This window comes from Erythrolamprus reginae, chromosome 1 (genome assembly GCF_031021105.1).
Source record: "Erythrolamprus reginae isolate rEryReg1 chromosome 1, rEryReg1.hap1, whole genome shotgun sequence".
Lineage (NCBI taxonomy): Eukaryota > Metazoa > Chordata > Lepidosauria > Squamata > Dipsadidae > Erythrolamprus > Erythrolamprus reginae.
Window position 1 is genome coordinate 242,755,334 of NC_091950.1, and position 17,459 is coordinate 242,772,792.

At 38.7% G+C, this 17,459-nt stretch overlaps 1 protein-coding gene across 2 annotated transcripts in view; it reads left to right on the forward strand.

The window, feature by feature from the left end:
- The window catches only part of HAO1 (hydroxyacid oxidase 1), a 61,517-nt gene that overhangs the window by 18,869 nt on the left and 25,189 nt on the right, over positions 1–17,459 (forward strand). For both annotated transcript variants that reach the window (XM_070732674.1, XM_070732673.1), the window contains exon 3: positions 1,898–2,153. In XM_070732674.1, coding sequence (XP_070588775.1) covers positions 1,898–2,153 — 256 coding nt within the window. The remainder of the gene's footprint in view (positions 1–1,897; positions 2,154–17,459) is intronic.

Consider the following 17,459-nt stretch of genomic DNA (forward strand, 5'->3'; position numbering starts at 1 on the left):
TGGAAACAATAGAGCAGCAAACTACAAGGAAGTGGTTGAAAAACTCATCCAGGCTTACAATAATCTTGGTTGTAACATGTCCTTAAAAATCATTTTCTACACTGTCATCTGAATTTCTTTCCATCAAATTGTGGAGCAGTGATTGATGAGCATGGGGAGTGCTTCCATCAAGATGTTGCAACTATGGAAAAAAGATATCAAAATAAATGGAGCCCATCAATGCTTGCAGACTACTGTTGGACAATTGTAAGAGACAATCCTTTCCTTGAATACAAAAGAAAAGTCAAGAGAAGCAAAAGGGACACATCCTGAAGGCAAGATTAATGAGAAATTTAAACTTTTGAACATTTTAACCTTGTTTTTTAATTTACTTTTTTCTTGAAAAAAATATACATTTGATTATTTCATGCATTCACTATTGCAAATATAATTGACTTAATTTTAATAAAATATAGGGGTTTATATATACGTATTAATTTTGGTGCATTATGTGCCTATTACCTGCAGTTGGAAAAATGTTCATTGCATGAAAACTTGAGCCAACCAACAAATTTCATTATTATATTAGAATTCAGCATGTGAAATTCATTAAGAAATGGCCCATTTCATTTCTGCAACTAAAAAAAAAATGAAAATTTGTAGAACAGTGCATTGAGTGTTTGAGATAAAAGAGTTGGAACTAATTTTTTTTGCTTACCAAAGTATTAGTATTGTTTTGGAATTACTTACAATATAGAGCCAGTAACATGAATGGTTCAAATATAGCAAACACACTATCCCAAAGTAGATTTGACCACTAACTTGCTATTAGGAATGTACAAATCTTAATGTTCTGTTTTCATCTTTTGGTTGTATGGTTAGTAGGACATAGGTTCATGATCCATGTGCTTTAATATTCAACAGACAACTAAATCTTGAAGAAGTATATGTAAAATTAGTGGGCATCCAGAAGAAATTATGGTCACAAAAAGCAGAGCCCTTGGAATTGCTGTGGCCACCTCTTTTTCCTGCTAAATGGTTAATCGTCTCACCATTAAAAATATGGTTTTCTGCTGTAGGAAGAGTGGGGAGATCAGTATTCTCTTCCACTGGTCACTTAATCACTTGGATCAGCTGGATTGTGACTGACAATGAAGCTGACAAGACTCCTTTGAAAACCAATGGGAAATGACCTGCTTGCTTGGGCTGTGAAGCAATTATCTGCAAGCAATCACTAGGGAGGAAGGCACATCAACCGCTTTACTTTCCTCTTAGCATCCTTGCTCAGAATTGGTGGGAGAGAAATGTTCTCAGCTGCAGGCAGGAGATCCTATATGTGAGTGTTCATCTCACAGAAGTATTTGGAGACCAGGGAAATGCCAGGCTGGCGTAATTGTAGTATAGTTTCACATCCAGACAAACTGGCCTGGATGTTATACAATATGCTCATTCTATCAAGAAAGTGAGGAATGAAGTTTATAAGTCCCCTGGTAGTTGATGCTGCACAAAATAGTTGGTTTGAAATGAAGGAGCATAAATATGTTTAAAAAGGCTTTTCCACAGAATGTCTATTATTACAATAAAAAAAAAATACAACAGGCTTCCTTTATTCCTCCATAGAAGCTGTCTGTTAGTAGTAGCTGCTAATCCGACCTATTTACAAGGAAATGATAAATGCTGTAATGAAGTCAGAGATAACAAACAGGCAATCACCCAACTGTGAAATCATCTGGCATTCATCATGCCATTAAAAAAAAAACACAACCTGAATTCTATGCTGCCAATACAGATATTTTTGCCTTTGCGTGAAAGCGATAAGGCGATTAAAATGTTGCATTTTTATTTTCAAAATTTGAAAAAAAATGAATTTTAATTTCTGTGCAATGATCCTCCAGTGACTAACATTCCTCCTCTTCAGCCTGTAGGTCAGCAGGAACAGGAATGATGCTGAGTTCCTGGTCCACAACATCCATAGAAGAAGTTGCTCAGGCAGCTCCAAAGACAATTCTCTGGTTGCAGCTCTATATTTATAAGGACCGTGAAGTCACCAGGTCTTTAGTGCAACGGGCCGAAAAAGCCGGCTACAAAGGCATTTTTGTGACTGTGGACACCCCGTACCTTGGAAAGCGCTTGGATGATGTACGCAACAAGTTTCGTCTATCTCCACATCTCAGGTACTTAGGGACAGAAGTATCAACTTTCCATCTTTTTCTCTAGGTTCAAATCCTACATCTAAATACAATGCTATTACTGTAACAATAAGCTACTAAACATGCCTTCCATATCTAGTATGGCATACATGGAAAAGAAAAATATTTCATGCAGGTTGATAATTTTACATCGAACTATGTCCATACATTTATAAAAACAGTTTTAATTGCTGTTTTCAGCACAAAAAATGTACTGAAAAACAAATGTTGATGTTGTAGTTGAAATGGAAAATGTCTTGTTCTTCCAAATACAGTGATACCTCATCTTACAAACTTAATTGGTTCCAGGACAAGGTTTGTAAGGTGAAAAGTTTGTAAGACGAAACAATGTTTCCCATAGGAATCAATGGAAAAGCGATTAATGTGTGAAAGCCCAAAAACTCACCCCTTTTGCCAGCCAAAGCACCCGTTTTTGCACTGCTGGGATTCCCCTGAGGCTCCCTTCCATGGGAAACCCCACCTCTGGACTTCTGTGTTTTTGTGATGCTGCAGGGGAATCCCAGCAGGGGAATCCCAGCAGCGCAAAAATGGGTGCTTTGCTGGCAATGGAAGTCTGGAGGTGGGGTTTCCCAGTGAGGGGAGCCTCAGTGAAATTGCAGCAAAAACACGGAAATCCTCAAAACCCTACCTCCAGACTTCCATGTTTTTGTGATGCTGCGATTTTGCTGAGGCTCCCCTCGCTGGGAAACCCCACCTCCAAACTTTCGTTGCCAGCGAAGCGCCCCTTTTTGCACTGCTGGGATTCCCCTGCAGCATCACAAAAACATAGAAGTTCGGAGGTGGTGTTTCCCATGGAGGGGAGCCTCAGGGGAATCCCAGCAGCACAAAAACAGGCGCTTTGCTGGCAACAAAAGTCCAGAGGTGGGGCATTCCAGTGGCGGCGGCTTGGGTTTGTAAGGTGAAAATAGTTTGGAAGAAGAGGCAAAAAAATCTTAAAACCCCGGGTTTGTATCTCAAAAAGTTTGTATGACAAGGGGTTTGTAAGACGAGGTATCACTGTATATGCATTTTAGTAATGGCACTTTGAAGGATTATTTTCCCCTAGATCTGTGATGGCAAACCTGCGGCACGTGTGGCACAGGTGGCACATGGAGCCATAACTGAGGGAACACGAGGCATTGCCCTACGTCAGCTCTAGTGTGCCTGTGCCCACTGACTAGCTGATGCTATAGAGCGGGGGAGGCCATTTTCACCTTCCCCAAGCTTCAGAAAAGCCTCCAGAGCCTGTGGATGGCAAAAAATTTGGCCCAACGTTTCTGAACTTCCAGTAGGCCCATTAGGCCCGTTTTTCACCATCCACTGGCTCTGGAGGCTTTCCAGAAGCCTGCAGAGGGCAAAAAATGGCCCATCAGGTCTACCGGAAGTCCGGAGGCGTCTGGAAAGCATGTGCACATGCACTAGGGAGGGGCAGCACAAGAGTTTGTGCATGTATAAGTGGGGGGAGGGCATTGCATTATCGGTGTAGACATGCACTCGTGCACCATCACATGCACACGCATCCTTTTGAACAACAAAAAAAGGTTCACTATAACTGCCCTAGACTATCAGAGTGAAATTAATTATTGAGTTTATCCCTCTTCATATGCTTTTATATCATTCAATTTGCTGCCGTTGTTGGGAAAGTTGAATATTGATTTGATATGTTGTTTTATACTCACTGTTTCTAGCTGTTAATGGAGGAAACAGGAAATGGTGTACTTTTGAATACTGCTGAATTGCAGCTTCAGGTTTCCTCAAGATTGTCCATCTTGGCTGGGAATGCTGGGCACAGTTGTTCCATATTGTCTATTGTTCCCATTCTGCCATCAAGACTAGAGATTTATGAACCATTGGGAGGCAGTTGTGTTTTGAAAGGTCTAGCAAAGCTATTTTGAGTACTTGTTCTAATATTCTGAACACACATGTACAAAATAGGATGCTAAGATGGCCAGCAGCTGGTTTGAAGCTCCAAGCAAGATGTTAGCTTTAATTCTCCTTCCCTTCCCTTCCTGTTGGATTTTGGGATACTGTGGGAAGATGGGAAGGGGATTGTTTCTTCTTTTTCTTTCTTTCTTACAGATGTTATACATTAAAACGATACAATGGCCAGTCTTCTTGACATTTGTTGGAGATACTTTTGCTTAACACAAGATGAATGGATGTGTCATACATACCACAATTCAAAGGATATGCTCACTGATAGACTTCACCTGGGCCACAATATAATACAAACTGTGATGAACCAGTCATACTAAGAGTTTATTTTGTCCAGCATCTTGTAGTCAAGAGTAGTTAACCAAGCAGTTTCAGAAAGCCACTGGGAGGGTCTGAGTCATAAGTCCTTCTAGTGTGAATCAATTTTCCATTCCAAATGTCTGGTATGTAGCTATACAGTACCCTTCAGTACAGAAGCTTGTGTATTTTGTTTCTATGTATGGATAATTGTTACTAACAGTTCTACTGGCTTCCATGGAGTTTTCAAATTATCTTTAAAGTTATTTCATTGTCACAGTTAAGACATCTTGAGTAACTATACATGAACAGAATATACTAATATGTATATTGTACCATGAAAACAAAAAATATATTTTCTCCACTTGCACTGCTACGGAGAGTCCAACATGGGTTATTCTTCAGCCTTGCTGGAAGGGACTGAGTTAAAAATTAGCATAAATAATTGGTCCAACCCCCTTTGCTGCCCTTCCCGGGTCAGTCTAAAAAACTCAGTCATAGTGAAGGGACACATGAGTTTTTCCTCCTAGGACTCCATGAGTCTACTGGATTAGTTAATAAAGTTTTACTGTCTTTAACAATTTTTAACCTTTCTCTCTTTTTCCTTATTTTTCATGTGCAGTGGTTTTCCTGAATTACCTCCAGAGGAGCGGGCCCCTGCTCTGCGGAGTATTGCCTGCCAACGTGGATCCCAGGTCAGAGCCTCTTCCCTGCGTGGGTACTGCTCCTAGGACCGGGAGTCGCCAGAGGAAGGGGTCCCCGGCCTGCACGGCCATACCCCAAACAGGGCGACCAACGAGGCTAGCCGGATCGCAACGAAACGGAAGCGGTTTAAAATTCCTGCCAAGATCCGAGCTCGCTGAGACGGAGAGAGAGGAAACTACGAGTCGCCCACCCCGGGGGAATCCCGAATGGGGCGTGGATCATGCCGGCCCCATTACAGCCGATCAGGGCAAGAAGGGGAAGACTCGGCTAAACCAGCATGGCGGATTACACAGGGCGCCGCCATTTTGGATCCCCTCTACAGGGCTCAACTTCCGCCCGCCATTTTGGGGGAACGTGAGTGACACCCCAGGCACCAATTCAGTGCCGAGGATAGCCCGGACATCCTGTTCAAAGCAGGAAAGGGCAGAGCTAAAGCCACGGTGGCCATTTTATATGAGTCAGCTTGCCTGCAGAGCATTGCTACGCAGTTCGTGTGAGTTTTTTTCCCTCAAATCACGATGGCTGAGACTTCCCAACAAGGGGCAATAGACCCCCCTGCCGTGAAAGCCAAGGAGAAATCTCATTCCTCCAAGAGCAAATCCAAAAGTACTCAATCCTCATCTGCCCTAAAGGAGGCAGAAAGACGGATCAAAGCATTGGAGGACCAATTAGAGGCACAAAGACAGACTCCAGTGTCTCAGCCTCACGCAGTTACAGCTCAAGGTCAGAATTTGGGGGCAATAATCGGTGCTACACCCCCGAGACTCCTGGAAGGGATGGGGGCAGCCACAGACAAGGACTGGTCACCGGATAGATTTGGGGGTCCCACATTTGGGGGTTTGGTGGAGATCGCGGCGAGACGTGTCTGGCAGGGCTCTGCCAGGCGAATCTCTTCTACCCCCTCCGAAGGTCGCAATTGCGATCGGATCGGGCCCGGATGGCCCGATCCATGAACAGGGGGCTCTCCTCTGCCCGAGGATCCATCGCCAGGACTCCAGAGGCAGCGGTTCGCCCCGCAGCTTCGGAGACGGGAGAACCGCTCCTCTTTGCTTAAGAGGACCGGCCAGCGCTTTCTCCCCTCACTCAGCGGGAAGAATAAAAGTAAAGAAGCGAAAGTAAAAATATCTACATCTACATAGAAAAAGAATATAGCAGAGAAAGGACTTAAGGTAAAAATCTCCATTGTGTTTCGTTTTTAAGTCAGAAGATCGTAAAACTTTTAAGTAAAAGTTTTTTTTTTCCAGGGCGAAAGTGAAAGTTTTTTCTTGTTTAAACCCATCCGCAAATAACAGCCGGACCTAATTTTTTTTTCTTCACTTTTACTTTTCCATTTTGAACGTGAGCTTGGGAATCTACAAAATAATTTTCTGACTTTATGCTTTAACAAAATAGTTTAAATTTGACATGACTATTTAGAAAATTTTAACTGCTAAAGAAAATTTCTAGTGATGAACAGAATCTGTTCTTGATAGACTTTTAAAATCATAATCTTCTGGACTTAATTTTTGAAGCGGAGGAACACAGTCTTGCTGCCTTTTTTTTTTTCTTGCTGCCTATTTTCACAACATGAATAACTTAATAATCATGAATTAAATGGAACCTAGAAGAGATTGAAATCACTTCTTTCTTGGATTACTTATTGTTGGATTAACCTATTTGGAATACTTGCTGAGCCTTTTGGACTATTTGCTGACACCTTTTGGATTATTGCTGACACCTTTTGGATTATTTGCTGAGAACTCTTTGGTTTAACATCTGCCTGCTGCACGAAAATTAATTTGACTCCATCTTGGGATCTCTTTCTTTGTTCTTTGCTCCTGTCTTGAATTTGGAAAATAAACTGACTCCATCTTGAACACAAGCAAGCTTTGGAATTGCTTTACTCCTTGAATTTTGAATTGAAATCAAATATAACTTTACCCTTTGAGATTTGGATCTTCATTTCTACTTCCTAGCAAAATTACAGGATTTATAAGAAGAACTTAAGTATACAATACTGTTATTGTGTCTTTGAATAATTATCTGGTTTTTTCCCTGATTTTTCTTTGACTTTCTTCCTTACATTTTTATTACTAGAAGAAGTTTGGTTTGAACTATATGCATTGTTAATAAACCTTGGGTTCTTGCTCTATTCTAAATAGTTGAACTAAAATACCACCCTCCTTCTTTTTCTTTTTGAACAATTCTTTTTACTTCACTTTTTCCCCTTTTCTTTTTTTCTTCCCTCCTCCTAAAGTCTTTTCTTCCAAAAAACTTTTTTTTTCTTCTCTTTCTTTTGTCTTCTATATACAGTTGATATTCCTTCTCTTCTTTCATTTTCTGTTCTCCTTTTACTTGAAAAGGCTAATACTTGTTTTTTTTTTTCCTGTGGCACTAAACAATAATATTTCTTTTTTCTCTTCTTCTTTTGAACTTTGTTATTAATTGAATTGCTATTGAATTGGTATAGTCATATTAGAAGGGAAACAAAATATATTGAATAGATTTGGAATTTATAGAAATTTCTTTTCCTTTTCACTATATATAAAATTGAAACTAACCTTAAAATTTGAAATAGTGGATTCTAATTTGATAATGTCCCACACCTCAACTTTTGTTAAAACAACAAAGAAACAAACAACACCAACTACCCTATCTCCACAAGTGTCACCGCATTCTTCTCCTTCGCATCAAGTGCTAACCATGTCTACCAAAGACAAAGACAAAGACAAAACAATGCAGTCCAATATTGCAACTATTCATGAGACTTTGAATGCTTTGAAGGACTTTATGGTCAAATCACAAGAAGATGCCACTCAACAAAGAGAGGCCATAAAGGAGGAGGCAACACAACAAAGAGAAGCCATAAAGGAGGAGGCAACACAACAAAGAGAAGCCATAAAAGCTGACTTGGCAGAATTTAAAGTGGAGATGGCTCAAATGAAAGCTGACATGGGCGAGATGAAAGATCAGATAAAGCAGATTCAACAAACTCTTCAAGAAAGTGATGACCGAGTTAAAAAAGTTGAAGAGCAAGCTGACAAAAATGAGAAAAGAATGGAGTATCTTGAAGGGAGAGCTGATGAAAGATACAAAAGATATGATGAATCTATCATCCAGCTGGAGATGCAACGAGCTTCGTACGGACTTCGATTTCAGAATATAAAAGAGGAAAAAGATGAAGACTTAAAAACGACTATGGCGGAAATCATTGGAGGTATACTTCAAGAGGACCCCATGGCTTTACAGAAAGAAATCGATGAAGTATACCGAATTTCGAATAGCTATATCCGTCGACACAACCTCCCAAGAGAGATACATATTAAATTTACAAGAAAGGCGTTGCGAGATGAGATACTTCATTATTCAAGAAACTCCCCGCCTCAACGACATGGAGTAGAAATAAAGATATTAAAACAAGTTCCAAGAAGTGTCAGAGAAAACAGAAGAGATTACCACTTTTTAACCAAAATCTTGATTAAAGAAAATATCACTTACCGTTGGCTTATTCCACAAGGACTTTCTCTGACATGGCGCTCTACAAGGTACAAACTGGAAAACGTAGATCAAGCTATGTTCTTTCTTGAACAGAGTGGTTTGGGCCACTCCGACCATGCAAGTAAGCAACTAGTGGTCCAATTACAACCAGCTCAACAGCAACCAGGGGAAAAATCACTAATTCAGCAAGAAGAAAACCTGGGGGCAACTGCCCAAGTAATAGAGCAGGACCAAGGCTCTAGAAGAGTTCAACCTCAGCGAGAAACCAAAAAACCTATTAACCCTGCTGTTCTGTTCGAAAAAAGTTCCTAATGTTATGTTCCCGGGTCACCCTGACCCGGACCGAAAACTCTTCATTTGCAGTGCTTATGTTTGGTCTTTTTGAAAGCTTTTTTCACCTGGAAACATGTTTGAACATTTCTGCACACAATGGAATGAAAATTGAACTGAAAAAATTAATCCTTATTGGTTTATTTTGCACATAAATGTGCCTCCCCCCCCGTTTTTGTGAAAGTTTTTTCAATTTATGGATAGTTTTGCTTGCAAAATCCATTCTATTTTACTAAAGTTGGTGTGGGATTGGTAGCTTGAACATTTCTGCACACAATGATATGAAAATTGAACTGAGAAAATTAATCCTTATTGGTTTATTTTGCTCATAAATGGGCCCCCATGCTTATACTCAAATAGGCTTATACTCGAGTAGGCTTATACTCGAGTATAAAATGATATGGTCTTATATTCAAAAATAAACCAATAAGAATCATTTTTTTTCAGTTCATTTCTATTTTTCTTATGTTTAGGATTGTTCAATTTAGTATATCAAAACTTTTGAGTTTATTGATAATTTTGCCTGCAAAATGCATTCTATTTTACTATTCTATTTTGGTGTGGGATTGGTAGCTTGAACCTTTCTGAACATAATGATATGAAAATTAAACTGAAAAAATGATCCTTATTGGTTTATTTTGCTCATAAATGGGCCCCCATGCTTATACTCAAATAGGCTTATACTCGAGTAGGCTTATACTCGAGTATAAAACAATAAACCAATAAGAGTCATTTTTTTCAGTTCATTTATATTTTTCTTATGTTCAGGATTGTTCAATTTAGTATATCAAACCTTTTGGGGGAAAATTCCTTAGGGATTTGTAGCCTTAAAAAATATAAATTGACACGAAATTCAAAAAGGATGGGGGGAGGGGCTTTTTGATCAAAATAAAAATGTAAGTCTCAATTTTTCCAGTTCAATTTTCATATCATTATGTTCATAAATGTTCAAACTAGTTTTCCAGTTGAAAAAGTTTTCAAAAAGATTAAATTCAAGTACCTAAAAAAAATATTTATGGTCCTGTCATATACGAACAGAAACAGATTTGAAGTTATGATTTTTTTTTGCCCAGAAAACAATTAGCCACCACCCCAAAAATATTTTTTGATGACCAGCATTGTTAAATTGAGTAAATGAATGCCTAAGATTTTAAAGAATATTTCGGATTTGGAGCATAAAAAAATAAAAAGTGAAAATGATTGCAAGCAGCCGAGGGGGGGGGGAAGGCCTTATTTCTGATGTTAAAAAACCAGTAAGAATCATTTTTTTCAGTTCCTTTATATTTTTCTTATATTCAGAAATGTTCAAGCTACCAATCCCACACCAACTCCAGTAAAATAGAATGGATTTTGCAAGCAAAACTATCCATAAATTGAAAAAAAATCACAAAAACGGGGGGGGCGGCACATTTATGTGCAAAATAAACCAATAAGGATTAATTTTTTCATTTCAATTTTCATATCATTGTGTGCAGAAATGTTCAGACTACTTTCCAAGTGAAAAAAGTTTTCAAATTGACCAAACATAAGCACTTCAAATGAAGTGTTTTCGGTCCGGGTCGTATGTGACCCGAACATAACATTAGGAACTTTTTTTGCTCAGCAAAAACTAAGCCCCCCACCCCCCCAAAAAAATTCTCATAGAGAGAACCCCTGAACTGATGAAAAGTCATGAAATTTCAAGTTTCAGATATGCAGGGAAAATTTTTTACAGGGACTCAAACTTGGCTTCGGGTCACATACGACCCGAACAGAACAGCAGGGTTAAATGACAACGAATAAAGACTTGAAAATCTTTTCCGTAAATGTTAATGGACTTAACGAACCAAGAAAAAGGAAGCAAATTTTTTCCAAAATCAGAAACCAAAATGTTCAGATTGCAATACTACAAGAAGTTCATATTAAAAAAGATAACCAAAAATTACTGTTGAATCCCAAAATTGGAAAAATGTATGCTGCATTAGCAGACCAAAAAAAAAGAGGTGTAGTGATGTATGTCAAGAATTCTATAAATTCCAAACAAATATATAAGGATAAAGAGGGTAGGATATTGATTGTACAAGTAGACATTGAACCCAGACCTCTAGTGGTTGTTTCTATTTATGCCCCCAATGAAGACCAAATGACATTCTATAAAAATTTACACCAAATAATAACAGATTTAGCTATTGATAATCTATTGATAATAGGTGATTTTAATGCTATCGCGAATAGACAATTAGATCACTCAGGAGGGGGAGGTAATAAAAAAAGGGGAAAAGGCAAAAAAACAAGAAGAAACTTGCTACCCAGTACTTTTCAAAAAATGAAAGCTGAACTATTATTAAGCGATATTTGGAGGGAAAGACACCCTCTCAAAAGGCAATTCACCTTTTATTCCAATCCTCACAAAATTTGGACGAGAATTGACATGTTATGGGCACCAAAAACGGTGGCAGAACAAATAAGAGAAGTTGAGATAGACGTTAATACATGGGCCGATCATAATCCAATAGTGGTCTATATGACGATGAATAATAAACAGAACAATTGGCGGATGAACAGGTATATATTAAACGACAAGAAATATAAGGATTGGATTGAAAAGGAATTGAAAATATTTTTTGAAATTAATAAAACATCAGATACTACTCCACAGAACTTATGGGATACAGTTAAAGCGTACATAAGAGGTTTAACAATATCTTATACAGCAAAATACAATAAGGAAAAGAAATTAGAGTATTTACAATTAACAAACGAATTAAAACAATTAGAATCCTTATCGCAGCAACATACTAAGAATAGAGATCTAAAGACAGAAATAAACGTAATTAAACATAAAATTAGAGTTATAGAACAAAACCAACTAACTGAAAAGATTAAAAGAGCAAAGCAACAATACTTTGAATATGCAAATAAACCTGGCAGATGGCTAGCGTATAAACTTAGAAAACAGAGTCAATCAAAACTAATCCAAAAATTAGAAGATAAAGATGGTAAAATAAAATTCGATACAGAAGGTAAGGCAGACATTGTGTATAATTTTATAAGGAATTATATGCTAAAGATCATGTCATTGAAGATGAAGTTTTTAATTATTTAGAGGCTTCAAATTTACCACAAATAACAGAAGATCAACAGGCTACCATGGATGGACCAATAACAATGGAGGAACTCCTAATAACAATTAAAAAACAGAAAAGCAACAAGGCCACAGGCCCAGATGCCATACCTGCAGAATGGTATAAGATAGATAATGAAACAATAAGAAATCATATGTTAGAAACTTTTAATTCCTGTAGACTTGACGGAAAAATTCCTAAATCTTGGTCAGAATCACTGACAACCTTAATACATAAACAGGGCACAGAACCAGAAAAAATTAAAAATTATAGGCCTATATCACTATTAAATGTAGACTATAAGATTTTTATTGCCATTTATGCAGAGAGACTCAAAGGAGTTATAAATGGAATAATACACCAAGACCAAAATGGGTTTCTTCCAGGGAGACAAATTAAAAATAATATTAGAACTGTAATAAATATACTAGAGTACTATGAACAACACCCAGATAAGATGGCATCTTTAATGTTTTTGGATGCTCAAAAAGCCTTCGACAACGTTAATTGGATATTTATAAAAATGCAATTAAATAAAATGAGATTTGGCCCAAAATTTGTTAATCTAATAGATACCATATATTCAAAACAAACAACGAATATAATATTGAATAACAGTCAATTACCAATACTTGATATAAATAAGGGAGTTCGCCAAGGATGTCCTATATCACCATTGTTATTTATTATGACCCTTGAAACCTTATTAATTAAAATAAGAGCGGACCCCAGAATAAAAGGTTTAACCGTAGGAGATGAAATCTATAAACTCCAGGCCTTTGCAGATGATCTAATGTTTATAATTGAAGAACCGACTACAACAGTTCCTACTTTATTACAAACCATTGAACAATATGGAAACGTAGCAGGTTTAAAGATAAACAAAAACAAAACACATTACTTGACTAAAAATATGAACAAAACACTAGAAACTAAATTAGAAACTATTTCTGGAATAAAGACTGTAAAAAAGGTAAAATATTTAGGAATAAATTTAACAGCGAAAACAATAACATTAAAAAATGATAATTATATGAAATTATTAGCAGAAATTAAAAAAGACTTAGCAATCTGGAACAATTTGAAAATATCTTTCTTAGGAAGAATTGCAACAATTAAGATGAATATTTTACCCAAGGTCTTATTTCTTTTTCAGACAATACCAATAAACCCAGGGGGTATCTTTTTAAAAACTTTAACCAACTTAGTTAAAAAATTTATATGGCAAGGTAAAAAAGCAAGGATAAAAATGAATTGCTTAGAAGATATCAAAGAAAGAGGAGGATTTGGCCTTCCAAATTGGAAATTATACTATCAGGCCGCCGCACTAACATGGCTTAGAGATTGGATAATCTTAGATAATAAAAGAACACTCGAACTAGAAGGACATGATTTAATGCTTGGATGGCACGCATTTTTATGGTATGATAAGGACAAAAACCATTCATACTTTAAAAGGCATACATTAAGGAAATACTTACTAGAAGTATGGAAAGATATAAAGAAGAATCATTTCTTAAGCATCCCAGATTGGTTAGCTCCCTTAGAAGCAATAACGCATCCAAAGTCTATAAAGGACAAGAAAATGACTCATAGATATAAAGAACTATTAAATGATCAGATGAAGCTTAAATCTAGAATTGAACTACAAGAAGAAGGGATAATAATAGATTGGTGGCACTATGCCCAGATCCGATCTAGATATCAGAAGGATAAAACTCTTTACATTTTTAATAAAAGTAAGAATTCTTTAACTACCTTAATAACCACTAACTCTACAAAAATGATAGGGAAAATATATAAACTACTTATTGTTCATAAAAATATAGAGTTGACTTTAAAAGATACTATGATAAGATGGTGTAGAAATATTGGTAAGGAAATAGATATAGACACATGGGAGAAAGTGTGGATTAATAATTGGAAAATGACTAAATCAGTTTCCTTAAAAGAAAACCAAATCAAAATGTTCTATAGATGGCATCTCCCACCAAATAGGATAGCAAAAATGTTTCCTAAAACATCCCCAATATGTTGGAAATGTAAGAAGGATATAGGAACTTACTATCATCAATGGTGGACATGTAGCAAAGCAAAACTATATTGGAAGATGATTGAAAAAATATTAAAAGAAATAATAAAACAAGATATAGATAATACCCCGGAATTTTATTTATTAGGTGTCACAACCCAGATCTATAAGAAAGAAATTTTTTATTTAATCATACATATATTAACTGCGGCTAGAATAATATATGCGCAAAACTGGAAAGGGGAGGAAATCCCCAAGGAAGAAGAGGTTATAGCTAAGATATTAGATTGCGCTGAAATGGATATGATGACAAGAAGATTAAACGATCAAGAGGATACTAAATTTTACGAAACATGGAACAACGTTTACAAATGGATAGATAAGAAAAAATAAGATATATCTTTAGTGGTTGTTTTTTCTTTCTCTTTATTCTGTATTAGTTTTTATCTAGATGATAACAATAGTAATATTAGTTTAAAAGGATTTTTTGATGATTATGATATAGCTATGTATGTATAAGTATAAACAATATATTAAGATTTTTGAAGTATAATAGTTGAATTTAGTCTTACTGTTTAGATTGAAGGTTTAACACTATTTTATTATAGTAATTAGGATTATATTAAAGGTATCTTTCCTTTCTGGTAACTATGTTATACTAACCTTAATACCCACATTAAGATTTGTAAACTTCAACCCAAATTTATTAATCTTTTCTTTCTTTTTTTTTTTTTTTATAATAGTTAACACACATGTATTCTTTTTCTATATTTGAATTTATACTTTCATAAGAAGCGGGGGAAATACACCCCCACTTTATGTTCATTGTTTGTTTGTATTTGTTTGTCTTTTTATGAAAAATAATAAAAAAATTGAAAAAAAAAAAAAGATTTGGGGGTCCCACACAGGTCACAGAAGCACCCAGGCCCGAATTTGCCATGCCCTCTACCTCATGGCACATGGCGCCTCAACCATTGCCATCAGCCACCTTCACCCCGACAGCGGCAGGACTACGTTCCTCCCCAGACACGTGGCAACGCATACCCCCAGCCCTGCAGGACATGATTGCCTCTGCATATTCACATGGCATAGCAGCAGGGGTTCAACAGTATGCCACAACTACTGCTCCCCCTACCCCCCCCAGCCTTCTCCCTCTGTGCACAGAAACATTTGGGCAGCACCAGCCCCTGCGTCCCCGGCACATGACTCATTTCAGGAAGAGGCTGGGTTTAGGGGCCCAGGATCAGAACCAGATGATGGCCTATCTGAAGATGAAGGTGCACCCCCAGAACCACCAACCTATACAGGCCTCTTCAGGCCATCCATCTTTCGGGTCCTACTTAACAAGGCAAGACTGGCAGTGGCCTTGGGCACACCTGACAAGCCTTCAGACACAGCAGCTGCTCCTCAACCTGCTACCAGGGTGCTGACTGAACCTCAGAAGGATGCAGATCTCATACCTGCTCCCCAGTTGTTCCTGGACAACATTAAGAGGCCATGGCAACACCCAGCAGGAGCCCTAGGCCCAACAGCCTCGGAGCGTAAATTTTACGCTTTTGAACCAGATTTGGAGAACTTGCTCGAATTCCCAGCTATAGATTCTCCAATTGCAGCCCTGGTTTCCAATGCACTTGTTCCCTCTGAGATGGCAGACAGATTGAAACCAGAGGATCGAAGGGCGGAGAGCCTAATTAAAAAGTCTCATCAGATGACTGCGTGGGCCCTTAAAGCTGCTTTGGTGGCTTCATTCTTCAACAGGGCCTCAGTCGTGTGGCTCCAGGAGATGCTCATGAAATTAGGGCCAGAGGATGGTCGCTTGAGACAAGACTTAAACAAATTATTAGCGGCTGCAGAGTTTTCCGCTGATGCCACTCTATCAGCATCACGCTTTTCCTCACGAGCCCTAGCATCAAATCAATCCTCTCGCCGATTACTCTGGCTTCGCTCATGGCAGGTGGATGCGAAGTCTAAGTGGCATCTGGCCTCAGCTCCATTTGACGGAGCTAAACTGTTCGGTGAGCCTCTCGACAAGGTCCTCGTGGAGGACAAAGACAAAAAGAAAATCTTACCCAGAACGTACAGACGTCAGGACAGACGCACTACACCCTACTCCAGACGCCAACCCTTTCGTGCAGAGCCTTCCTCCACCTCTCCCCAGGTTGGAAGGTTGTACACACAGGGGTCCTTCTCCCAGCCCTCCTACAGAACCGATAGGAGTAACTTCGGGGACAGGAACAGACAGTTCCAACAAACCAGGAAGGCATTCAGAGGCTCCAATAGGGGAGGCTATCGCAGAAACAAATGACTCCGTGCCTTCATTCCCCATAGGAGGACGGCTACAACACTTCACTGCCTCCTGGGAGTCTATCTCTGCAGACACTTGGGCAATAAATACAATAGCCAGAGGTCTCAGCATAGACTTCGTCCAGAAACCTCCACCCAGGTTCCTGTAGTGCCCGGTCCTCCACAACACTCAGAAGCGCAACCTCCTGCACCAGGAAATTTACCATCTGCTTGAGATTGGTGCCATTGAGAGGGTCCCCACTCATCAAGAGGGACAGGGGTACTACTCCATTGTCTTTATAGTACCCAAGGCCTCGGGAGGTTGCCGCCTCATACTCAATCTGAAACAATTGAACCTTTACGTAAAATACCGCAGGTTCAAAATGCACTCTTTGAAAACAATACTAGCAGCAATCCATCAGCAAGACTGGCTGACGTCAATAGATCTCAAAGAAGCATACCTGCACGTCCCAATCCATCCGGGCTACAGGAAATACCTTCGCTTTTGCTTCGAAAGCAAGCACTTCCAATACAAGGCCATGCCCTTTGGTCTCTCCTCAGCTCCCAGGACATTCACAAAATTACTGGACATACTTACCGCCGATCTCAGGACTCGCCCTTTACGCCTCATGGCGTATTTGGACGACATAATTATACTATCCAGCAGCCCCAACCGAGCACGACACGGCCTGACAGAAGCCATCAGGACATTAGAGTCTCTGGGCTTCTCAGTCAACTACCAAAAAAGCCATCTTTCCCCAACCAGGTTTCTACCACACCTGGGCACTTACATAGATACCATGGCAGGCAATGTCTTCCTTTCACCAGAGCGCCAGACCAAGGTGAGAACCTTGGTGACAGAGATACAGAGGAAGAGAACAGTACCACTGGCAGTGCTATCCCAGTTACTGGGAGTCTTCATATCTTGCATAGGCATTGTGCCCTGGGCCAGGCTACATGCCAGACCCCTACAGTGGTTCCTTCTTCCCTTTCAAAGGAACAAAACCAGTCACTCTTCAAGACAAGTACCAATCCCATCGGAAGTACGTTAATCATTCCCATGGTGGAAATAATCAGCCCTCCTGCAGGGATCTCCATTCCTGTCGCAACAGGAAGTAACCATAACAA